The sequence below is a fragment of the Anguilla rostrata genome, chromosome 4 (genome assembly GCF_018555375.3).
Source record: "Anguilla rostrata isolate EN2019 chromosome 4, ASM1855537v3, whole genome shotgun sequence".
Classification (NCBI taxonomy): domain Eukaryota; kingdom Metazoa; phylum Chordata; class Actinopteri; order Anguilliformes; family Anguillidae; genus Anguilla; species Anguilla rostrata.
In genome coordinates, this window is record NC_057936.1 from 56,534,044 (window position 1) to 56,559,184 (window position 25,141).

At 39.9% G+C, this 25,141-nt stretch overlaps 2 protein-coding genes across 3 annotated transcripts in view; one reads left to right on the plus strand and one right to left on the minus strand.

Moving 5' to 3' along the window:
- Positions 1–11,580, minus strand: part of LOC135253728 (ankyrin repeat domain-containing protein 13C) — a 36,518-nt gene extending 24,938 nt beyond the window's left edge. Inside the window, exons 1-2 of the mRNA XM_064333373.1 lie at positions 10,851–11,580; positions 6,602–6,643 (exon numbers count right to left, since the gene is read on the minus strand). Of these exons, the coding sequence (XP_064189443.1) occupies positions 6,602–6,643; positions 10,851–11,226 (418 nt within the window). The 5' untranslated portion in view covers positions 11,227–11,580. The remainder of the gene's footprint in view (positions 1–6,601; positions 6,644–10,850) is intronic.
- Positions 11,581–13,000: 1,420 nt separating this feature from the next.
- Positions 13,001–24,253, plus strand: LOC135253730 (cystathionine gamma-lyase-like). Of its 2 annotated transcripts, none has more exons than XM_064333384.1 (12): positions 13,001–13,021; positions 14,685–14,766; positions 14,884–14,979; positions 16,047–16,156; positions 16,702–16,836; positions 17,017–17,074; positions 17,198–17,275; positions 18,660–18,812; positions 19,208–19,329; positions 20,352–20,404; positions 21,953–22,091; positions 23,617–24,253. In XM_064333384.1, the coding sequence occupies exons 1-12, from the start codon at positions 13,016–13,018 to the stop codon at positions 23,632–23,634; spliced, it is 1,050 nt and encodes a 349-aa protein (XP_064189454.1). In that variant the 5' UTR covers positions 13,001–13,015; the 3' UTR covers positions 23,635–24,253. The 2 variants fall into 2 exon arrangements, with proteins under 2 accessions (XP_064189454.1, XP_064189453.1); XM_064333383.1 differs by lacking the exon at positions 13,001–13,021 and adding an exon at positions 13,831–14,121.
- Positions 24,254–25,141: the final 888 nt, after the last annotated feature.

Sequence of the window (25,141 nt, forward strand, 5' to 3'; positions counted from 1 at the left end):
GCTTTCTAGTTTAGTGGGCATCATTCCAACGGCAGCAAAGGGTCAAAGCAGAGCTTTCTCTATTGGCACTTTGTAACGCAAAGTACTGCTGTCCAAGCACACTTTCTATTGTTATTGTTTACTTACTGATGCACTGAGGAAAAATGAAAATTGAGCAATTTCCGTAGCTCAGTCTCTGACAGGCAAGGCACCATGTGATAACCTAACTATGGTATTTCCCAGAAAATAGTACTGACAAGATGAAAATGCTACTGCGCATTATCTTTCGCAATTAATTTTATTTTATATGCTTATACACGTAAAAGGGTTTTAAACAGCAAGACCCCTGAGATATTAATTGCAGTTTTGCTCTCATAAAAATGAGAGCTGTTCTTACGTAATTAATAGGCAAAAGCTTTTAATCCATTATATTACGCCACTAAGGCTTTGATCATCGATTAATTTCCTTGGAAACTAAACCAGTTGCATACAATTCATTTTATTTCACATCAAAATTTTGCTCATTCAAAACATAAAGAACATCATTACATAATTCACTGGGCTAAGTACCGCTTGTATAAAGAGCCCTGTAGAAGTCAATGGGGCAGCAGAGAGGTGGGTAATATTACTTTTCAACAGCTGACTTGATCATACAGTGATGCCTGCTTTAGAGTTGCCACACATTCAACCGTAGTGTATAATCACATAAGATACACAAAAAAGAATGATAACTGGTTGGTTTTTGTTCATTCCAATGCGTATCAATGCCAGTCTGTCCATCTCTAGAACCTCTTTCAAATCAAAGGACAGGCTACTCAGAATGCTGGAGGCCTAAATAGCAACTACTGTAAATTATAATGTGCCACAATTTATAATACACTAAGCAAAGTTGCCTTTTACCCTCTAAAGTACAGTACACACATTACATCATCTGAGATCTTTTTTTTAAGATTACAATGGGTGATAACCCAGACTTGAACCACAACAACATCATTTATTGACGATATCTACACAGCTGTTGGTAGCATTGTGAGACTCAAAGAAAAAGCGCTTAATTTGAATGGAAGTCAAAAACGAGAAAATTGCTCCTAGGGTTTTCTAATATTTGAGCCCGGCAAAATTTTGATGTGACATTTTTTTTTTTTTCACAACGCAAATTGAAAGAATGACAGCTGCAATAAAGATATAGCCTACTGCATTTGCCCCGCCACATTCAAATGTTAATTTTCATGTTTGAATGTCAGTAAAACAATTAATATTTGAATAGCATTCGAATATCGAACCATCACGTCTTTCATATGAAATCAAAGCAGAAAACAACAGGACTCCATTGCCTGGATTTACCAAATGAGAATCACACCCCCCACAAATGTGTTTTTCCCCCTAATTCTCTGTTAAATATTTAATGTCCAAGATGAACGTGTAGTGAAAAATGACTTAATTAAACACAAAGTTCTTCGCACGTACAATATATCAGTGCCCCTGGACGTTAATTATAACCTGTCACATTTGCTAGTTAAATTACATGAAAGGGAATATAAGACTGAATTATTCATTAATTGAATTTTACATCTCTCCCATTTTACAAAAATTGCATTTTATTAATCATCTTTCCTCTGAAAACACTGGAGTATATATTCCTTATTTATATACATAAACACTACACGACCAAAAGTATGTGGACACATGACATCCGATATCTCATCAAAAATTGCAGGCATTAATATGGAGCTGGTCCACCCTTTGCTGCCATAACAACCTCCACTCTTCTCGAAAGGCTTTATACTAGATATTGGAGTATTGCTGCAGGGATTTGCTTCCATTCAGCCAGAAAAGCGGGAAAAACATTTTTGTTGTACGGTGTATGCCCGTCAGAAAAATGGAAATCTGTGAGCTCATTGAAGGGAACCATGCTTGCAGCGAGTTGCAGCTGTTAACATCAACCGCCATTCTGCAGTCACCTAAACAGCTGTGAAACCGTCTGGATAAGAGAGGTAAGCAAATACATTTAAAACATATTAACTCCAGGATATAATAATAGCACTTCATGCTGCAGGTTTCAGGTCTGTAAAATCACGGTGCTCCAGACCTTCATGGCAAGTGTTATTCATTTTTTTACTTCATGTGGACAACTATATTTTCGGAACAATCAGCCTGGGGCCCATTTGAAACTACAAATGAATGCATTGTGGTCTGAAAAAAATTGAATGTGCACTGATTTGTTGATGTCACAAAAGAATCCCAAGTGCACATCTTGGTTGTGTTTACAGCAGCCAATCACCCAAAGAAGCACAGATAAATGCACATATTAAAGAAATGTTTCACTCCTCTACCGCATTTGGTTTCTTTACACTTTTCCAACATCATCTGACTTAAAAGGAATTGTTCGAAAATGCAATAGCTCAACCATTTCAAATATTACAACAGCAAACTGCATATAAAGGGTTCAAAGGTAGCCACGCATTCGCACATTTGTACAAATTACAGCTGCAACTACACACAAGCTTTCACTGGAAACACAGACATGTGAACAGCCAGCTAGATTGTAAAAAGACCGCTTATACACAGGCAGTGGGTGGCCTTCTGCTGGCATCTGCAGAAAGCAAAATAAACTTTCCAGTAAATAGCCATTTTATTTCCCTTGACTTAAAAATTAAATTTCAGCCTGAGAAAACCCTCAACGCAGTAATCAAGAACGTATCTCCCTCCAAATCGGCCATTTTCTTTCCTCGTAGTAAATAGCCACTGGCGTGTTCCTGAGAGCAGTGCATTTCACCCTCGTTTGATTGACAGCGGCAGGCGGCGAGCGCGAGCAGCGCGGTGTAAGGTGAGACCCGGCTCAGCGCATGCCAAAGACGCAGGCTGCGCTGCGTTTGAGGCGCTGCAGCTGCAGTGCTGCAGTGCTGCAGTGGAGTCCGTCTGGAAACCGCTCGGTTGAATGAGGCGATGCACACCGGGTGTGCTGTGATGTGGCACACCGTTGCTCAGGATCCACAGCACAAAAGCAAACGAAACAAACCGGCAAACAAATGTGGAAGCCACATAGTTGCATTTTTGCTCGTTATATAGTTAGGAATTAAATCCCGGCAGGAGCATCAATACAAACTCAAACCTCGACACCGTGGTGCCAGAGCTATAGACATAAACGTTTACGTAAAGACAGTCTAAAAACATTGGCATGGACTGAACAGAGTGCAGGTATTGCTGTTATACAAGCCTGGCTCCTTTGACCCACATCCTGTGTTTTCATTGTGCAACAGACACAATTATCAGAAATATTTCATTCACACTAAGCTGATTGTCCCCAGTCACAGTCACCGGCTCTGGGTCACTGCAGTGCTCTTCCAGGCTGGCTTTACCTCACCTGGGGGCAGAGTGTTCAGGGGACGAGCAAAGCTCACCAAACATTCCAGCGACAGGAACAGATATCACAGTCTGCAAATCAAAATATCACTTTATGCCCAGGGCTCTGGCTGTAGGTGGTGCCCTTGTCAAATGGCTGAACCCTTACGGTCTGTGCACACTTTGAGCAGAGCAAAACAATAAAAATACTGTCTGTTTTCAGGCTGCCAGGGCTGCACTCAATACCTCCACACTGCATACGGCCCGGTTACTCTAGGGACCCATTCACTTCGCAGGGATCAAGCACCCGTGTGTTTTTGCATGGGTCAGCTGGATTCAGTTTTTCATTTTTCATAAATACAGTTATAACCTTGCAGCTCTGGAGCATCTGTGATTTTTCACATAAAGTGTGGAATTATGACATGTTGTGGGTATGATTATGTTTATTTAAAACAACCAGCATAAAGGTGTAAACAATTCTGCAGGCAATAACTGAATTCCATGCTAACCTCGCATGTCTAGGGTGCACAACACCTGTTCTGAAATATCCACAAAACCACAGGAGTCTTCTCACTTAAATCACCATGGAAAAACATCTGAATCATTCATTCCATGTTATTTCTGTTAAAACTGTACAGGACTACAGGAGCAGTTTATTAATATTTTATGGAGCACATCGCCAGTCTACTGAATATATACATGATCACTGGTGATAAAACAAAACGCAACAAATAGCGAGTCTAGCCGTTGTATTGCTGGCTATATTCTACAGATTCCTATGAATGGGAATGTCAAAAAATGATGTGTTTGCGCACACAGGAAGTTTCTCCTCAAATAAAAACAGGAAACAATAAATAGCCATGTTTTCAGTGTGCGTTTTAGCAATGCAGAGAATAGGCTAGTATGCAAGTATATTATAATGACGACATAGGGGCGACATAGCTCAGGAGGTAAGACCGATTGTCTGGCAGTCGGAGGGTTGCCGGTTCAAACCCCGCGTGTCGAAGTGTCCTTGAGCAAGACACCAAACCCCTAACTGCTCTGGCGAATGAGAGGCATCAATTGTAAAGCGCTTTGGATAAAAGCGCTATATAAATGCAGTCCATTTACCATTTACCATAATGAGTCATAAATGGGTAGAGTGCAACTGGACATGAATTCTCCAAAATTGCACACTGAGTAATCTACAGTATGAATTAAGGGTCTCCTGTATTGGCATGCCTTTTTGTTGTCCAGAGTAATACTGTTTCCAATCATAAGGATTTTTCTTTACTCTGTTGCTAAGCCCACAATGCACTGCTCTTTAGACTGAAAAGTTTTCCATTGTAAAGCTTTACCTGACTTTCACACACTTCATTTTTGAACTTTTTTTTTCAACTTTTTATGTTCTTCTTATGTCACTTTATTCTGCTTTTTATGCCATTTATTCTAATGTCTGATGTAAAGCACTTTGAATTCCATTTCGTATGAAATGTGCTATACAAATAAACTGGCCTTGCCTTCATTATTACTTCAGTTTGTTTCACAAACTGTGAAATATACCCAAATGGGTACACACAATACAGAGCTTATTCTGACTGATGCAGTAGGGAGCAGTTCTCTAACTGCCATGATTGTTCTTTGATGTTGTGAATTTATTCAAATGAAGAAAAAATGAGGAGGAAACAGTTGGGACTGGGTGGATCTACAGAATTCATGAGTGCAAAAATGGAAATATGTACACAGAATGCTGATTTAAACGCTGCCTTGAAACACACACACACACGCACACAAACAACAAAAATAATATGTAGCCTAACCACAGGGCTGTTTTGAGAGCATTCAATAGAGCCATTTAACATTCAGTCGGCATTCTGATAAAGCAAAATACACACAGAATATTATACAATTCTGTATGCCAACCCCGCACAAATGGCTGGCATATCCTGTGGCATAATAACTTGGAGAGGAGAAGCACACTGCTGCTCCATTCAGGAGTACACCGAGACTGCAAATTGTGCCATGTAAGCACTGCGGTGGGAAGTGTGTTTTAGAATGCCCAGAAAGTGTGTTTTAGAATGCACAAAAATGTTTCCATTTAACACGCATCATTATTGTCAGCCAAGATAACCTTTTCAAAGGAAAAATATGCTATGATTTTTTTTTCTTCCTTTGACTAATCACTATGGTCATCAGTCTAAATTCATTTATTTATTTAGTCATGATTTTATCCTGTTTTGCTGATGCTTCTTTGATAACAGGTAGAGTATGAATGATAACTTGTCAGTAACTGAGTGTGATCATACAAACAATGTCAGCTCGAGTGTTTGGTGCCTTGGGACATTTCAGACTCGTGCAAGAATGCAAGACTACTTGGAGCGTGTTTAACAATGTTTTATCCCTTATTTTTCTTCCAAATTTGGAACACCTAATCACATTTGTAAGCCTGTCCCATTGGTCAATTCAGAAAAGGGCCAAAAAGGATTTCCTCCATGGCACCAGCAGCCAGCCGCTGTTTACTTCCACTCTGCAGATCAGCAGCTGTAGATGACTGCACCTTTTTGTGTGCCTGATCGAACAGAGGAATGGGATCCCCGAGCACTTCACCGCGCTAAAGATTTCAGCCGGATATGCCACCTGGGACGGCAGACTGGCACTGATTTGACAACGACAGCAAATCTTTTCGGCTGGGTTAAGACTAGAGGAGAGGACCAAAGCGCTCACATTCCCATTAGAAAATTGTCCACAGGATGTCTTCTGTATTACATTAGAACAACAAGGCAATTCGTGCTTTTTGGTAGTTAATATATAACAGAGAAAATATGACTCCCTGAAATGAACAACTTCACAAAAAGAGAATTACATTTGCGGTTTGCAAATATAAATACATGAAAATAATAGTCATTTTTATCAAACCAGTATCTGAGTATGTCAACACAAGCAACAACTCACATTATGAGGCCCTTCAGATAAATGGGGGTTGTGCCTTCAAACCACTGACACAGGAGCATATCAATCAAACCCATGAGCTGGGAACAGACCAATTTAAACTTCCAAGCTGCAGACCAGATTAAAAAGAACCATTCTCCAGTAGAAGACTATTAATCCTAGAGCCACAGGGTAAGCTGATGTACACAAGTGCAGCTTTATCATGATCGGAGGAATGGGGAAACAATCTGGGAATTTTTTTACTTTTTGCACCAGTTTTAGCGCCACCTCTCTTTACGCACACACGTGCATGCTTACATTCATGCGCACAGACACACACGTGTGCACCCATTCAGCCTTTAATTCAACTCACCTTTATGGCCCATCATCACTGCAAGGTGGAGAGGTGTGTTTCCTGAAGCAGAGAGAAAGAAGGCCAGTTAAGACAGTGTTAAGCCACTAGCAGACAAAGTTAAAATAAAAAAGCAGCAAGCACAAATTTTTGATTCGTGCACTGCAAAATGCAGCACATTTAGGCAATGGAGTCATTTAAAATGATAAAATACACACCCCACAAACAAGCCCACGGTTGCTTGCAGAAGATATGTACACTGGAAATAAATATCTGGTACTGTAATAGTGAGTTACCACGATAAAAATGTAAAAATAGTTACAAAAGTAACAATCATTTTCATGACAGTGTCTCCTCCATATGAGGCAGTAGCAGCATAGCGGCACTGCGGAATTTCTGGCGCAATTTATTTTTGTTTTACTTTTTTACGTTATGCTCAGGCAAAAGGGCCCATTGGATCAACTAACCTTGTTGAAAAAAACAAGTAAAGCTGTGGTGGCCTATATTACCTTGCAAAACAGTTTTTCTTTGACACTACTATCAGCAGAACATTAATTTTTGCCGTATTGTTCATATCCAGGCACGAAACGTGTATAAATAGTTGCGCCAATTTACCTTAGCTCTTAAGGAAACTTGTAATATGCAACCTCTTTGGTCATTGTTAGTTGTTTCAGGGGGCATTATGGTAGCCTCTTCTGGTGGTGTTCACTATCCCAACTCATCCATAGCAAGCGGGAAACACACACGAGGGATGGATGACTGGCTAGACCCATTTTATGTTTGTATCAAACTGTGTTTCTTGCTTTTTTATTCCACTTTCATCTCAGCAAAGCTATGCAAAATACAGCCAGTGTTAGGAGTCTCCTTACAACTTTACTGTAACTTTTTTTTGTTGTGAGCTAGACTGTCTAGCTGTAATTACTTTTGTGAGTGCAAGCTAACAATCGTAAACCACCAATGTTTGATCAGCAGCAGAAGTTGATAACTTAATTTTTAATGTTAGTCCAACACTATAATAAAGTTTGGACAGATAGGATACAACACAATAACAAACATGGAGCTGCTGACAATTATAATTTTAATTGTATATTTAAAACTCAGAATGTAACTTTATTAGTTTGTTAATGATAACTTTTGGCCAGACCGGCAGGAGTTCACATAGGTAGCCTTCTAGTTTACTAAACTACTAAAACTGCACAGAGCCTGTTGGTACCAACCAAACCCTAGACGTCTAACAACTAACAACAGCAGCTCTGTGAAACAACGTATGATACACAATCATGTTTATCATGTGTGTAAATAGGCAGACATATAATTTCCTTGGTTGCAGTTCTGTGTTCTCATTTGTATTTGCTAGGATGCATTTCTGCTCTGTTTTTGTTTCAGTGTTTTGACTTGTGTGGCATCCTCAATGTTAAAATTACAGCATGGGAAAAGGTGACTAGGTAGGGGGGGGAACCCTGGGAGGGAGGGATTTGCTTTAAAAGTACAGCATTAGTTTGGGATAAAACAGAGGCTTTTCTCATAGGGAGATAATAATCCACAACAGTGTGTGGTCGGAATTTCAAATGCAGTAGCATTATTTAACTCTGTTCATTCTCAGGCTTTTGCAAAGAATTCACCGTGGGAGACACCCCAGTCTGGCAGTTCCACCTAGAGCTTTGTCGCTACTTAGGAAGCGAGTGGGTAAAAAAAAACTTTTTTTTAAATAGTTAGTGATTCGATCCAACTAAATATATAATCCACAATAATTTCTAAACACAATGATTTGCATCAATTTCAATTAAAAGCTTGTTCAATTAACGTGTGTAATGATCGAACGGTTTTTCCTCTTCTCTGTAACTTATCCATTTCTGTCACCTCTATTGAAAATGTTCAGTGATTTGTGCACAGAAAATCAGTTGAGAGAAGACATATAATCAGTCCTATTACATGCACTGATTCAGTACAGGCATTGGATCCAGGTTAAACGCTTATCCCAAAATATTTACAGTCTGACTACATATCCACCTGACAGGCAATAGTGTTTTAAGAAGGCACTTTAAAAAAAGAACATCTGCTATTTTCTATGTTATTTTAATCCAGGTAAGTTGGATTCTCTACCTACAGTAGAGATTTGAACCAGAAAAGCCCCCAGCACTACTGCAGAACTCCTGAGTGAAGCAGTCTTTCATCTCACTTTTCTAATACACAAAACTGAAAGCACACCAACAACCTGCTGGAAACACTCAGCAACATATTAACGTGAGCTACCTTTCAGCCAATAACAGAGCCTTCACTCTTACTTGCTGGTAGGCCTATATAGAGGAAACAATTACAGAAGTACAGACAGGCTGCATTACCGTAGGCCTAGCTGTTTACTTTGACAGTCATTAATGTCTATTCACTGCACATAAATAATTTAGGCTAAACAAGCTTGAGCTTAAAATAAAGGGGAATTGGTGGCCTGTGTAAATAGAGTTTTAAGATTGTTAACTTGACAGATTTAGCTATTTATAGACTCACATTTGAAAACTGTAGGCTATTTTACAATGCATGTTGGCTTGGGCCACCTCAAACTACTTCTTTAGGGTGCTGTCGCTGAGAATCTGTGCTCTTGATATCTGAATGGCGGGTAGATTTATGTGTAATATAGGCTACTTCAGAAATGGTAAAATACTCAAGAGTAACAAACAGAAATAAATTTAAAATTCTGAAAAGAGTTTCACATACAGAAAAGGTGCTAGGAACTTATGTAGATGCCCTGACAGGAAAAAAGCTGCCCAAAATAAACTGCCCCTATTTAATCTACAGTTTTAGGACTAAAAGCCAGCCTCTCAACTGAAAACTGAACAGAATAGTCTAAATCCAGATTACAGAACCATTTTCTCAATTTAAAATTAGTGTTAATCTCCAAAACTGTCAGCAGCCACAACAAATAGCCAGGCCAAAATTCTGTCAGAGCAAGGACAACACCGCTCTATCATTAATAAAAACAAAAGAAATCCAGAAAAGAGACAAACCTCAAAATATAGCTAGCCTAGATTGGGGAAAGGATAATGCACACATAGCCAAACACCACAGGTCCATTAGAAAACATTCAAAACAACCTAATTCTTCCATGTTCCATTCTTACTACTAAATTACTTAAGATTGTAGTAACAAAATCTTAACAATATATTAAAATGTTTGTTTTGTTTTAGGTAGACCGTACAGAAGCGAAACCGAAGGTTTCAGAACAGAACCAAGGTTTACTGTAACCAGCTGTGAAAAGAGTAGAAACAGGCATACTTGAAACTAGGTAAGCTTAATAAAAAATCCATCCTTACCTTGCTAATTAAACCTAATATATCAAGCAACAATTTTAAGGGATTTTTTAAAGAAGTTGGTAGAAGTCATAGAAATTTAAATAGTTAAAGCAATTATTTTGACATCAAGACACATTTTTTTGTTTTTAATTCAATAAAATGTGTATATATTCTACTTTGTACTTTTTTTCAGAAAAGGTGACAAAGGTATCTAGTGTGTAATTGAACTTGGTTGCCTGAAGACTATCCTTCCCTCAATAATGCATTGACAGCATCTACAGTGTGTCATAACAATATTCTATCTGCCGTCAATTCTTGTTCAGAAACTCACAATTCCAATTTATTTGTGTATTTCGCTGATGATATAATCACTGCTTGGCTGATTAGGAGACCATATCTCAAGTCCTCTTAACACTTACCACTTGACGTACTTTGAAGAACACATAACTTTTCGGCATACTAGAAACTTGCACTACAGCAAGGTCATGAGGTCAAATAACAAGAACACGTCTTCTGCCCTGAGCGTAGCTAGACTAGACTATAGGATTCACATATGCAAAGGCAAGGGTGTTTTAAAATGACATTTTAGTAAAAACGATGAGCCAACAATATGGATTGTCTAACATATTTGCATTCGTGCATGTAGACTAGACCACGCCAAATTGTTAACCAAATTAGTATTTAGCGGTAATGTAAGACAACAAAACGACAGTGCTGGTTACGACTTGTATAACATAAGCAACATCTGGCTACTCTAGCTGCCAATAACAGAAGTGTCGTTACGAGATAGTTCGCTTCATAAATAAGTCTATAACGTAACGAATTGGTTGACGCTTGCTAACTTCAGCTACGATACCAGCATCATAACTAGTACAGCACTAGCATTTTGATCATTCCTGGCTAAAAACTCAGAACTGACACTAACTAGCTAGATTATTATTATTTGTGAGATATGGTTAACTATCTCAACGTCAATGACTTACCGTGTACATCTTTCTGAGAGATGTTTTGGGTCCGAATCAGGGATGACAATCGGCGCACGTCTCCTTTAAAGACACATTCGTGGACCGGGAAATCTTCCGTGTTACGGATGATGGGGTTCTTGTTGTTATCATCGATAGTACCAGCTGCTGTGTTTGTGTTAGTGTTATCATTAATCTGCGACTGCTGATTCTGTTGCTGTTGTGTCGCTGGTGGTTTGATTATCTTGTGATTGCTAAAGATTTTATTTCCTTTGACTCTAGTCCTTGTCGACGAAGTGAACGTCCCAGCAGCAGCTTCCTCGTCCGGTTCCAGCAAATCCTCATCCTTGCTGGGCTTGTGATCCTTACGCAGCGAGCGGATCTTTTCTCCAGTCATTTTTAAATACACGAACCTTTAAAACATACGACTTACAGCTGCCAACGATAACGACACAGGAAAATGTAAAATGCTAACTGTCGCTGGCAGAGATGTTGCTAGAGTCAAGTAGTTGAGCGCCTTGGGAATGCTGAGACAATAACAGCAGCCCATACAACAAGAAAACACGAAAATCTTCAAATGAAACATACGGCATATGCATTTAAAAAGCGTGATATTTCAGTTATCTACAAATCTGCCTCCCCATCCGTCACATAATACACAGTCCCTCTGTTGGAAGCGACACTAGTGTGTTGCTATATCCTACAACTCTAGGAAAGACAGAACTGCCATCTTCCGTCTCTAATCTCGCGACAGTTCCGTAAACAAGTATAGGCGTCTGCCATAACGTTATATTATCGCGAGGCTTTGTTGTACGCTAAATGCACCGAATCAAAAATGGTTGGAGTGTAGTCGTGAAGTTAGCCTAAGTGATAGTTGCTAACTAAAGATATCGCGTACTTTCAGTGTTCAAAACCAAATCTAGCTTAATAAGTACTGAGAACAGAGTAGTAATGTTGGAGAAATATGTATATTTTAAACTGCCGGTTTATCGATAAGTAGTTAATCTGTGTTATCAACAATAGCTTGCGTGACAGCCGTTAGCTGTGTTGTCATCAGTGAGTTGGCTCATGTCTGCAACTAAGTGAGCTTATTTTATTTTAACATCAATTATTGGTATTGGGATATCTTAACTAGCTGTTTCTTTGACTGTAGCCGGATATGTTGGAGGTATGTCGTCGCACTTTTCATCTTTATCTCCCTATGGATTGTTGTTGGCACTCTAGCACTCACGTCATAATGTCCCAGTTGGGATTTCTGTGCCCGACCGCCCGACATCCCATCCCCCTCTAGTGGTGAATGGTGATACTCCAGTTAAAATTGTATACAGTCTATGGTTAAAATTGAGTGAATTACGTAGGCTACCAATCAATCAATTTCTGTATCATATATCCCGTGCTTTATTCAAATTACCTCGAACGACAGCTAAAAATTGGCAAAATAGAAGAACGACGTCAGCACGTGATTTATATGAACAGCTATTCTAGTAACTAGCATGATGGGGTTACAGGTTTCCTCATTTGGTTAAGACGGATCGCAAAATAGAATGCAACATTTATGTATATACTTTGTGTTCGTGACAATTATAAATTGTCATTAAAAAATAAAACTCATTTAAACCGTTGCAATTTAAACTAAGATCCTCCTCTCTCGTGGTGTAGGTACACGTCAGACTTCACATTGAACCCTGATTCACCTGCAGAAGTTAATGTATCAGGCAGAGTCTGGGCGAGAACTTATGGGATGGAGCAGGCGGAACCATCTCCAACTAAACGCTTCAAAAACCAAGGGGGTGGGTGATTTTCGAAGGTCCAGGCCACCCCTGTTGCCTTTCTCATTGAAGGGGAGGATGTGGAGGTGGTCCGGACCTACAAGCACCTGAGCGTGAACCTGGATCACAGACTGGAGCAGACCTTGAATAAAAGGCCCTCTGCATGAAGGGCCAGAGCTGGCTATCCTTACAGTGGAGTCTCAGGTCCTTAAATGTATGCAGTATAGTGCTGCAGATATTTTACCAACCTGTGGTGGCCAGCATCATGTTCTGTGCTATTGTAAGTTTGGGTGGCAGCATCAAATCTGGAGAGGCTGTCCTTGGTGGCACTGGATACTCTGGCAGTGGTGGCTCAGAGGAGGACACTGAACAAACTCCTGACCATCATGGACAATTGTTAACCACCCCCTCCACAACATGCTGGTAAGCCAAATGACCATCTTCAGCATTACCCACAAGCACAATCTGTGATCCATCCATCCAGCCCTGATTCAATTCGTGGCGTGTTTTTATTAGCGGCATCCTACATCAAACGTAAAAATAAAATTTAAAAAAACGATTAGTCGGTTTCAGACAGCAACTAGTCAGAAATGTGCGTCGTCCACATCCCCAGTAGGTATACTGTATAGGCGATTGTATTGCCTTACATAGGAACACAAACAATAAAATCAATGGAAAGCTCAACAACAATTAAGTATCCTAACGAAGGGTACAATAAATGGTTCTAGGCTATTTGTTTCCTAATAATACAACTACATTAGCTGATTGACAATTATGTCTCGTGAATCATGAGCGTATTTTAAGGTCGCTTTCTTACCGACAACGTGATAATATTGACATAAAGATATAATTATAATTGAACGAAACAATGCGAACAGTATGCTTCCTCGAGTCAAATCAGTCCTGAAAAACTTCTTTCGTGTTAGCCTACGTGTCAAAAGGTAGCAGGGTGCTTCAGATGACAAACTTTTAATAATATAACGAGTTGAATACTCAACATATCTTTATACTACATGATTAGACCTACACCTTTTCATTGATTGATTTGACCGACAGTATTTTTACAGGTTCCGGCCAAACTTGAAGCAGCAAATATGGAACACAAGAAACCTACAACGAGCATGTGCGAATAATGGTCACGTGGTAATACACGCCCCTATTAAAAAACCAATGATGGGGGTCGACAATATGTACACACTCGGTGATTGGTGTAACGGTTGGCCTTGGGTCGACGAGTTTCTGCCATATGCTTATAAGCGAATTTCGTCAGAAATAACGGAAGAAGGCTCATTGTGCCGGTTTTTGAGTGTTCGGAGGTTGACTATCTAGACATAGACCAACACATGGTCATGGATTCAAGCAAACATGCTGACTGTTTTGATGGGTTTCAAGGGGAATTTAAATCCTTCGCGACAGATGCTATCCACGTGGGTCAGGAACCGGAGCAATGGAACTCTATGGCAGTAGTTCCACCTATTTCGTTGTCAACTACGTTTAAACAATTTGGACCTGGAAACCATACTGTAAGTTGACACCTAAATGTGTTTAACGGAAGGACATTTTCACCATTTACGCAAAGCACAACTTTAGTTTATGTGCCGGCGCGATTTCTGATACAGACTTTGAATAATATGGACTATATTTTAATTCTAAAGCTTATTTTCTGAAGCGGTTTAGTTGGTGTGTCTATATTTGGCTGTTGCCGCGTTTACGTCATATGGTGTATAGGGGAGGACGGGGACCTACGCGTGGCGCTGTCGTTGAGAAGGAGGTGGACATATCGAGGTTCCTGAACAGTTGCTTGTTGGTGTCTATGAACACTGACACACAACGGGAAGTAGGATAACGTTAAAGCTTGATCCGACATCTGTTGACACCAGTAATAAATGTACCTGTTCTAGTTAGTCGGAAATAATGTTTCCGAACTCGACCCATGAAAAATGTCGAATAATGAATAAATGCTGTATATATGTGCAAAGGGTTTGATCATGTAATTATGTTTTTCGTTGTGCTAGTGAGTCATAGCAACCTATTACCTAAAATAGCCAAAAGCAAAAAAAAAAGAAAATCAAATTTTGTCCGCCAGGGATTCGAATACAGTCGAAGTGGAAACCCAACCCGGAACTGCCTGGAGAAAGCAGTGGCTGCCCTAGATGGAGCCAAGTATTGTAAGCTATTTGCAAATATTAAATGTTTTGGTTATGTAATATGTGATATGTGTGAAATGATACCTCGAGAAACATAAATATATTTCAGTGTAATACATTAAACTCTACCTTTTTTAGGTCTTGCATTTGCATCAGGACTGGCTGCTACAACGACAATCACACACTTGTTGAAGGCCGGCGATGGGATTGTTTGCATGAATGATGTATATGGAGGTCAGAAATGTGTCTACATAATGCATGCAGTTATGTGTATTGACGATTACTGAAAATTAAATTATGTCTGAAAGGTGGTCCATGTAACACTTATCGGTTTAATTTTCTGACTTCCCTCAGTAAATGGCGAAATAGCAAATTGGTTTAAATTTTCTGATTTCAGATTTTATGACTTGAATTTATAAATGGAAAATAGGTATTATTCCATTTTTTTGCCTTTATGGTTTTTGTAATTATAAGATCACCAAATTTGAATCCAAATTTCTTCTTCAATATGTCCATTTGATTGCCATGAGGCTGGATCTTGGGTCACCTGGCAACAGTATGCACCCTTGTCACATGTCAGTGACTTAAACAACACCTCGAGCTTTGCGACCTCACTTGCTTTCAACTCATAAATACAGCGCTTAGCAGTTGATGGATTCTCTCGTGGAGGAAGAAGACTTCAGCTAGGACTTTCTGTCCCAAAGTTACACCTTCCACTTAAACCATGGATCTAGCATTTCTGTGCTGCAGGCAGTTTCCTTATAAAAATTGCCTCCAGATGTCCTCGTGTCAGGTCTTGAGGTCATATCATGCTGAAAATTCAATTTTAAACCAGCCTAAACTGGTTAAGCCAGTTTAAGATGTGTTTTTGATACTGTTAGCTGGTCAATGAGCTGTTCACCCGCCGACCAGCCTGTAGCCTACCAGTTCGGCCACAACTTTGCTCTACCAACTTAACCAGGTTCAGTCAATCTGCCACAGAGAAGCTTTAGCCAGCCACAGCGCCACAGACTAGCTATGACTTAATATAAGTGTCAGAAACAGAACTTAAACTGGCTTAACTGGAATTTCCGGTACTCAGCTAATACCACTGCACTTTTTAACTGAGAAGCATTACATGGATTAAAGGCCTTACCTCGGGCCTCTAAATATCATCAACTTTATTTAAAAAAAAATAAAAAAAACATTTTTTAAAGCGCACATCATGATTTTTTCTATGAACAGGAACAAAATACAAAATTTAATGACAATTTTAAATGTGAAAATGTACACTGCTTCCTCAATGTAATGCATTTCTGTAGGAACAAACCGCTATTTCCGAAGAATTGCTGCAGAGAATGGCCTGGATATATCCTTTGCAGACTGCACACAGCATGATGTCCTCAAGGCAGCTCTTAAAGCAAACACAAAGGTAATGTTTCATGTCATTTTTACTTTCCATTTTCCTCTTTTTTTCCACATCATTGTGACTGAAATTGTACAAAATTTAGTTGTCCTTCTCACCTTTTGTTTGCAGGAATGATCCTGTGTAGATTTTATTTCCTTTTCAAATTTGCATTATGTTTGCTCAAAACAAAGACATTTAAATAATATGTTAATGATTGAAATGATTCAAACAGATCAAAAGAAGAAGAAAGCTTAGAATTTAATTAGCTGCTGCACCAGTCAATGTTACACCAGACTAACGCCTTCTCACTGTTAGGTGTAGATTTTAGTTCTGAGAATCGGTTTGTTGATGCCCAAACTTGCACAACTGATGTAATATGTATGCCTAACTGAATGACGTTAGCACTTAATCCTGGGCGTGAAGTTTTTATGCAAACTGATCCAGATGACTGTTTTTTTCTCCACTGAGTGTGCCATGGATGCGTTGCATAGATGTTTGCTCAGAACTGTTGTGCTGCAACACATGATATTAAGATTTATTTAACCTGTTTTTTAATCCCAATTTTTCAGTTGCTCTGGATTGAGACGCCTACCAACCCCACCATGAAAGTAGTAGACATCCAGACCTGTTCAGAGATTGCTCATGAATACAACAAAGACATTGTTGTAGTTGTGGACAACACTTTTATGTCCGCATACTTTCAGGTAATGTTTACAACAAGCTTTGGGTTTTTTTCTTTGACAGCCTGTTTAACCTGCTATTTTTGTAACCTAATCCTCTACTTCAAAATCTAGTCTGACAAATCAAATTCTATGTGAAAATGAATCCCTGAATGAACCTGCTAATATTCTAAAGCAGTGGACATTTTGTTGTGTTTTCCATAGCGCCCCTTGGCTCTTGGAGCAGATATCTGCATGTACTCAGCAACTAAGTACATGAATGGTAAGTTACAGACCGTATTCGTTTAAAGCATTTCACTCTAAATGGATCTAATGTCATATCGAGCTTTAGTGTGTGCTCAGTTGTTTGTGACTTCTCTTGTTTTTTTGCGGCATGGGTGATCAGGCCACAGTGATGTCGTCATGGGCTTGGTGTCAGTGATTCGAGAAGACCTACATGAACGCCTGAGATTTTTACAGAATGGTAAGAACATAAACCCTGCTTAAACCCGCACCACGAGTACAGGCTGGCACTATAGCCGAGATGTCCTAGCTTTGTGGGCGTTTTGAGCAGGGTGATACAAGTTTGTTTGAAGACAGTGACTGCAGGGATTAATTCACCAGAAAGGAGGTTAATGTGATGACATCAGGAGAGATGAACTGGAGGACGAGTGGGATTGTGGGAGGCGAGAGGTCAGAATCTCTTAGGGCAGTAGATGTAGAGATTAAAAAAGGATTTTAAAAGAAGCACAAAAAAAGATGCTTAGTCCATGCACTCTTGAAGATAATATAGCATTAGAATCTGACTGCTGATCGCCTCAGCCAAAAGTCACCTAACTAATGAGCAATTCAACAGACCTAGCCACATCATTTATTTATTTATTGATTGATTTTTTATTATTTATGAAGTAGGAAAATAATAAAATATGAATAAATAAATGTGCAGTGCAATAATGTTACCACTGTTTCAATGGCCCGAGTTCACAAAGTTCCAGTAATATTCATGTAACAGTAACAGCTGCTTTTCTACATTAACAATGCCTCACTGGAACAATATAAACAGAACACTGGAACAGTGATAAAAGTGGGGGGGGGGGGGGGCTTGGCCCACAGTGCTACAACGCGCCACCATAGCTTTACTGGAGTTAAAAACGTACCTCTCACGATGAGATTTTTTGGCAGATGTAAATGATTTGCTTGTCAGGTGTTATATTGGTGGACTTCAGAATTAAAGGTGAAATAATTCTAAAAACACTCTGGTACAAATTCACAAGCAAAACCAAGTCCCATCAATGCTGTTCACACACACCTGGAGGCAATAAACTGCAGATGATACAGATCTGCAATGTGCTTAATATATGCATTTCACTTGCTGCTTCAGCTGAATTTTATTGGAGGCGGGGTGTTCCTTTTGGTGTGCAGTACAATCCAGACTAGTGTGCTGACTGATGGGCACTTTCAGTGCCAACGTAACTGACATATTGGGGGGGCACACATGAATTTAATGGTGCTTTTATGCAAACATTGGATTAGTTGAATTTTGGAAGTTCTATCCTTATATTAATGAGAATGTGAAATTTCATTTGTATGCAAAGGTAGTTCCCCTTCTCAGCATAGCTTAGCAGTGGCTGTGGAAATCTGCTGCCACACCCACTCCATTTATTACACAGCAAAGAAGCAGTTTTCACAGATGTGTGGTCCTATTGTATGCTCTTTCCCACTGTTGCTTGAAGGTCACGCTGGTCCAAATGCATTGCCGGTAATGTGAATGAGAACAAGTGGCTTAGGCCATCGATTGACTGCTTTCCGCTTATTTGCCGTGTAAGCGGTTTTTAAAAGCTTACCCTCCTTTACCTTCTACTCCCCAGCCATTGGCGCAGTGCCATCCCCCTTCGACTGCTACCTCTGTAACCGTGGCCTGAAGACCCTTCACCTGCGAATGAGGCAGCACTTCAGGAGCGCCCTGACCGTGGCCAAGTTCCTGGAGGCTGACGAGAGGGTGGACAGAGTCATCTTCCCAGGTTAAACTAGGCTAAAGACTTCTGTGTATTCACAATACCTAATCCAGTGGTCTCCAACCCTTGTCCTGGAGTGCTACAGGGTCTGCTGTTTTTCATAGTGACTCTGCACTTCATGAATCAATTAGAGCAGTTGATTACACAGTTAACTCAACTCACCTGGTGTCTTGGGTCTCAATTGGGTGCTGATTTTAAGGTGAAAACAAAGACCAGCAGACCCTGTAGCTCTCCAGGACCAGGGTTCGGAGACCAGTGTCTCTGTGATTAATTTCATGAATTTCATAAATCCCAAGCATTGGGTTCAGACAATGAAAGGCAGCCAAACATTAAAATTAAGATGCTAGCGTCCCAGTAGAAGGAGCTGGATCATTTATTGGGCCTTTTCTCCCCCCCTGTAGGGTTGCCTTCACACCCCCAGTACGAGCTGGTGAAGAGGCAGTGCACAGGCTGCCCCGGAATGATCACCTTCTATATCAAAGGAAAGCTGGAGAACGCCTCGACCTTTCTCAGCAACCTGAAGGTGAATCCCATGGGAAAATCTTAAATGGTTTCAGGAGGGTTCTGTACTTGTTAAAAAATGTGACTAAAAAAAAAATTGGGATGGCAGGTATGCCATCCCGCCAAGTTACGCCTTGGCGGGGGCATGCCCCATTGTATTTTACAATGACCATGCTTTTCTAGAGAAGGGTCTATGTACTATTCAGCTGCATCATTTCTTTAGGTTTGCACGGCAATGTGCGTTAACTTGAATACCCTTTTGCTAGTCACGATTGTACCATTACCATATTCCACACCCAAATTTGAAGATGTGAATATTTGCATTGCTGACCTAAAATTAACTTAAAATACTTGCTCGGTGAGTTGTCTTAGAACTTGGCTTCAAATTAAGAGCACATTTACATTGGTGTAAGCGCTATTGATTTTAAAGTGGAATATTTTGAATTTATGCTGGGGGGTGGGCAGCGTTTGCTCTTAGTTAAGGCCAAGTCACATAAGGCCAAGACCCCCATTATTTCCAATTGTGCTATTTTTCCAGTCAATTTGCGTGTGAACATCACTCGTGTGTTGGCTCATGTAAATGATTTGGCTGATGACATTTATGAGAACAGAAGTTTGCATGAAATAGAGACACTTGTACAGCCCGCTTCTCCACTGCCGATTTAGTGTATCTTCTTGGCAGTTCACAAACTGCGAGAAGGTGTTTCTCCTCAGTGTTTTACCTCCAGTGTACATGGAAAGAAGAGTTTGGCCGCAATTGTTTTGCCTGGGCTTTGGAATTTTCTGGTGCTTCCTTCTGTTGTTTGAAGTAAAAAAAACATTTCATTTAAAGTCAGCTGCAACTATGTGGTGATTTGTTGCCATTTGTAGCCATGTGCAAAGGAACCTGCTGCATAAAAACAACAATAGCAACAGTTAAGCCTGGTATCTACACTTTTATGCCTGCCACTAGCAAGCTAACAGTTTTTAAAAATTCTTGAAACAATTATTGATTCCTGTCTGATACAGCCCTTGATGTGGCTCTGCTTTTCCCTTCCTTTACAGCTGTTTGCACTGGCAGAGAGTCTCGGAGGTTATGAAAGCTTGGCGGAACATCCGTAAGTCCTCTATCAACTGCTGAAATGACATAATTACTTTTATGTTTCCTCTTGTCTGTAATGCAAAGGTCATTGTACCTGCTTTTGCAGCATTTGAAAATGCTTCCATGAAGGAAAAAAAACACATTTCTTGTTTTATCAACTTCCTTATAAGATATAAGGAAGATATACAATATATATAATAGAAGATATATGAATAATTGGTTTTAACATTGGATCTTAAGTACACAAAATTATCTGCATTGTATGTTATATGTGTATTATAAACTTCTGTTTCTGTCTCAATTTCAGTTCATTTTGCTATTGCGTACTCATCTATTCTGGCATTCTCCCGTCAAAATTCTTTCACAGCCATTTTGAATCCTAAAAAATAAATTTAGTATGACATGGTAAATGTATAAATATATACTGAATATTCAAAGAAAGCATTGTGGCCCTAACATGCTGAAATACTTACATAAGCTTTAATTCATTCCTGAGAGAGGTGGGCTCCTCCCAATAGAAACTAGGCCTATTTCTATTAGATTAATCAATTATCCTGATGAAAAGTATTTTCCAAATCAATTCAGTTTTCCAAATCAATTCATAAATTGGTACCTGTTGTATAATTTCACATGTTCATTCCTGTAATGTGATTTGCTGAATGTTCATCTGCACCCCAGTTGGCATTAATCTACTTTAACTTAGATGTTTTTGTTTGTTAGTCCTTCAATATGAAAGATATTTGCAAACCTCTTCATTTACTGTTGGGTGTATTTAATCAGTCTTTGTCTTACCATCTCTACACAAAGTTCTGAATGATGCAGACCAAAAAATGTTTTGTTCTCTTGAAGTAATTTTAAACTAAATAAAGTATAATTATAATTGTTTAAATGTATTGACAGATTTAACTTACTTTGGTTTACACAAAGTAGACTTCTGTGAGACCGAAATATTAGTGTTGCAGTACAATCAGTGACCACAGGAGGGCATTAGGAATACATTAGGAGAACAGGGTGGAATCGCTACTGCTTTTGTACAACTCCCAGCCCTTTTCAGGCTTTGCATCAGAATGTTTGCAAGTTAAGTGCAGCATAATGGGCGGAGCCGTTTCAACTAATTTACATAAAACCGACTTTTAATTTTTTGAGTAGTGATTGGATCAGAAAGGGCAGATAAAGTAAAAATGAAAAAAATTTAATCCTAAAATGCAAGCACTTATAAGGAAAATTCTCTGTCAAAAGTGATGTTCTCTGCCAGAAACAGAGAACCAAATTATACATTTTGAAAGCCAGTTCTGATTATGTCTGAAGTCCCAAGAAAAATGGATTTAGCATGCAATTACCTTGTAACTGTATTTTTTGCATAATTTAAATCTGAAATGTGTGTCCTTTTGTGACATTTTCAAGGAAACCCACTGTGATTGGTTCCCAACCTTAAAAAGTTTTTTTTTTTTTTTTTTTTAAGTATTAAAAGAGTAGCACTGGTTGTATTGTTTTCTTCCCTAGTATGCCCTGTACCCAGATGTTCTAGCTGGTCTGACGTAACTGTTCCTCTGGCTGTTTTCAGCGCGATCATGACGCACGCCTCTGTTCCCGAGAACGAGAGGGCCGCGCTGGGCATCAGCGACACGCTCGTCCGTCTGTCCGTCGGGCTGGAGGATGTAGAGGACATCGTCGCCGACGTGGACCAGGCCCTACGCGCGGCTGTGAGTGCTCGTGCCCCCCCCCGCTTTCATCGCGTAGCGTTCCTCTCTGCGCGCGCACACACACGCGCACACACACACACACACACTGCTGCACATTCACCTGATAACGGACAGCCAGTGGAGAGGTTCTGAATGTGACACCGTCGTCACGGCTGCGTCTCGTTATCGGACATTTAGTTTGCTACTGGAACAGCGTGCGCGTCTCTTTCTATACGTTAAGTATTTTTGTCCATTCTAGTGCTAGTGAGTAGGCTAATTTAGATTGTTGCCGGGAGGGGCTTTGCCTGTTATTTCATTGTTGATTGGTATGTACTGTGAAATTGTTTTGGGAAATGGCAGGTGTCCTTTTGGGCTTGCGCCTTCTCTGTGATCATGATTCTCTCAGGATGTAAACAAATTTAGAAAGCTACCACCTTTTCCAGCCAGTCAAAAATACGGTCCATCTTAAGACAAAGGGCTCAGTCACCAAAGGTCGTTGTGGACGGGACGTTGCTGGAGACACACCAGTGTGCAGGAGTCTTTGGCCATGCTGTAGTTTCACATGGTGTGGTCTCTAGGGGGCTGTGGAACATTTGCTATGCAGTAGCATCAATGCATTATAGATGCTATAAGTGTCTTGCTTCTCAATTATCCAACAATATTGAACTTTTAGCTGTCAATTTTAGTTGGAATTGAGCAGCACTTCTTCTCTTTGGATGGTACTTTTCATCTTTTTTGTCTTTTGTCTAGTGTGCCAGCAGTTACAGACTTTACTGGAAATAAGCTTCCCAGAATTTCCCACAGCACTTTAATCTTACAGCCCCATTATGATGACAAAGTATTTATTTACTGTCTCAGTTTCAAGGGTACGAATTCAGATTACAAGAGTTCAGTCAGCACATTTTAAAGTCATCCATATAATGTCTGTACAGAGAGGTGATTCAAGTAATGGTCAAAATTACTGATGTGCCAAAAGTGTGGTTGGCCTTTTTTTTTTAAGAAGTCCATCGATGCCTTGAGTCCAAATGATGGACAGAGCATCTGCTTTCTGACCCATCTGTAGAAGATAGGAGAAATTGAGATGGATATCTTCAATATCCATTTGAAGGCATAAGGAAAGGGCAGTGTGATAAGTGGTGAATTTAACTCGATGTGACAGAACATCAGCAGACCAAACTCATTAGATTTCCTGACTCACATCTCTTGTGGACGGACACGAACGTTCTGTTTTCAGTTGGGAATTGGTGAATTACGAGCGGCTGTCATGCTTAAGGTTTTTCTCTTTTTCGCTTTTTCATTTTGTTTCAGAAAATTCAGATGTTTGAGGTTTATGTTGAACGTGGGCATCTGCCAATTGCCCTTTTTTTTAAGCTGGATTGGCTTTGGCAAAGCTCATTGGGTTCCTATTGACATGAAGCTGAATGTTAATAACAGTAATTTGCCTCTGGGAAAATGTTGATTGCCTATATTTTGGAATAAATGGACGGTTTGGATTGTTTCTTCCAGGCTCTGATTGACTCCATTTTGTGTGTTTTGTCTTTAACAGCACGCAGAGAAGAACTGAGCCCTGGAGATGATTGTGGATCAGGAATGGCCTCTCACCACTATCGAAGCTCCTATCTGAGGTCCGCACAGATACAAAGAGAAATGGGCGCTAGCTCACCATTCACATAATATGCACATACGACGAATCAGGGAAGCGGTTCTTAAAAACGCTGTGCCTGCCCAGAGTCACGGCTTTTATTGAAATTGTTCTGCTGCTGAAGGTTCATCAGGAATAACATTTGCTGTCTTATTGCTGTTTTAGGTGTGAGAATAGCCAGTGAAGGGAAAGTGCCTGGGCAACATGCAGATTTCAGTTTTCTTAGTGTTTACGCTTTTTAATGGAATGCTGGAGGTTATAGGTCTGACCAAAAAATTATTTAATTTTTACATTTCGACCGATAATCTGGATCTTCACACGGCTTCAATGCATCGCTTTACAGCTGTATTTTTCTTTTCTTTTTTTCTTTTGTTTTCTTAACAACATCTGAAGAAATGGCTTAATTTACATTAAGGAACGATTACCTGAATTACCAGCATTACTGGTATATACTGCTTAATTTGCCTGAGCTTGTGCTTTGCCTATACAAGGCTGCTGATCATTGAAGTGTGTGCAAAGCCATTAAAACATGACTGACCTACATCTTCAAATGTGCATCCTTTTCTGAACTCATGCATGTGACATATTTCATAGTTAATACCAGCCCGTTGTTCCTGCTGTGGATGTTGTGCCAGTCGATCGGAAGAGAATGCCTTGTATCTCCCTGAGCTATCTGCATGCTGGGATTCATTCAGTTGAAAGGTGGAGATGTATCCAAAGAGGCAGTTTTATTTCATACATCAACACACTTTGAGGGGAAGAATTTGCATTTAATTTGGGATAGATTTGGAGGCAGCTTAAGTCCAAAAATAACAATCTCTCCTTGGAGTATCGACTTTGTGCTGTTCTTGTGTGTTTACCTCAATCATGTCTGTAGATCAAAAGGAGCGTGTTAACAGCCAACAGGCTGAACCGCATATCTGGCCCCAGTCAAAACAGTTTTGATCAAGATGAATCCCAACTGCCTCCACTGAGCTCGGGCACAGTTCAGCTTGGATGAACTCTGAGATTTTTACTTCCAGGGCACACATCTCTGACACTGGCCAGTCCTCTCTAATGCAGTGCGTACTGATAGCCAGATGTGCAAGGCGTCGTGATGCTGTTAGGATGAGCCCATCGTATTTGCGAACGATAAGAAAAATGCTACAATGTTACATCCGTTTCAGATAAGCTCCTCAAATGTTTGGACCATCATGCATTACAAATATTGCATTTTGGGGCCAACCTAAGGACTTTTATATAGCATAAAGAATGATGATTCAATATTTGAATTGCATAAGATTGCCATATGATGTGTTTTAAAACAAGTCCATTCAGTTGGCGTAATCCTACAGCTAATAGGCAGACTAGATAAGACCAACTCCTAGATCCAGTTATACAACATTTCATTTATCTGGATTCTATCAAAGCTGCCATATGCACACATGAA

What these genes read in the sequence shown, in the direction of transcription:
- LOC135253730 (XM_064333383.1), top strand. Translation starts at nt 13,942, where the DNA reads ATGGTCATGGATTCAAGCAAACATGCTGACTGTTTTGATGGGTTTCAA. An exon ending in TTGGACCTGGAAACCATACT is followed by an intron (nt 14,122 to 14,684) that starts GTAAGTTGACAC and finishes TTTGTCCGCCAG; the next exon opens with GGATTCGAATACAGTCGAAG. An exon ending in AGCAACTAAGTACATGAATG is followed by an intron (nt 17,075 to 17,197) that starts GTAAGTTACAGA and finishes ATGGGTGATCAG; the next exon opens with GCCACAGTGATGTCGTCATG.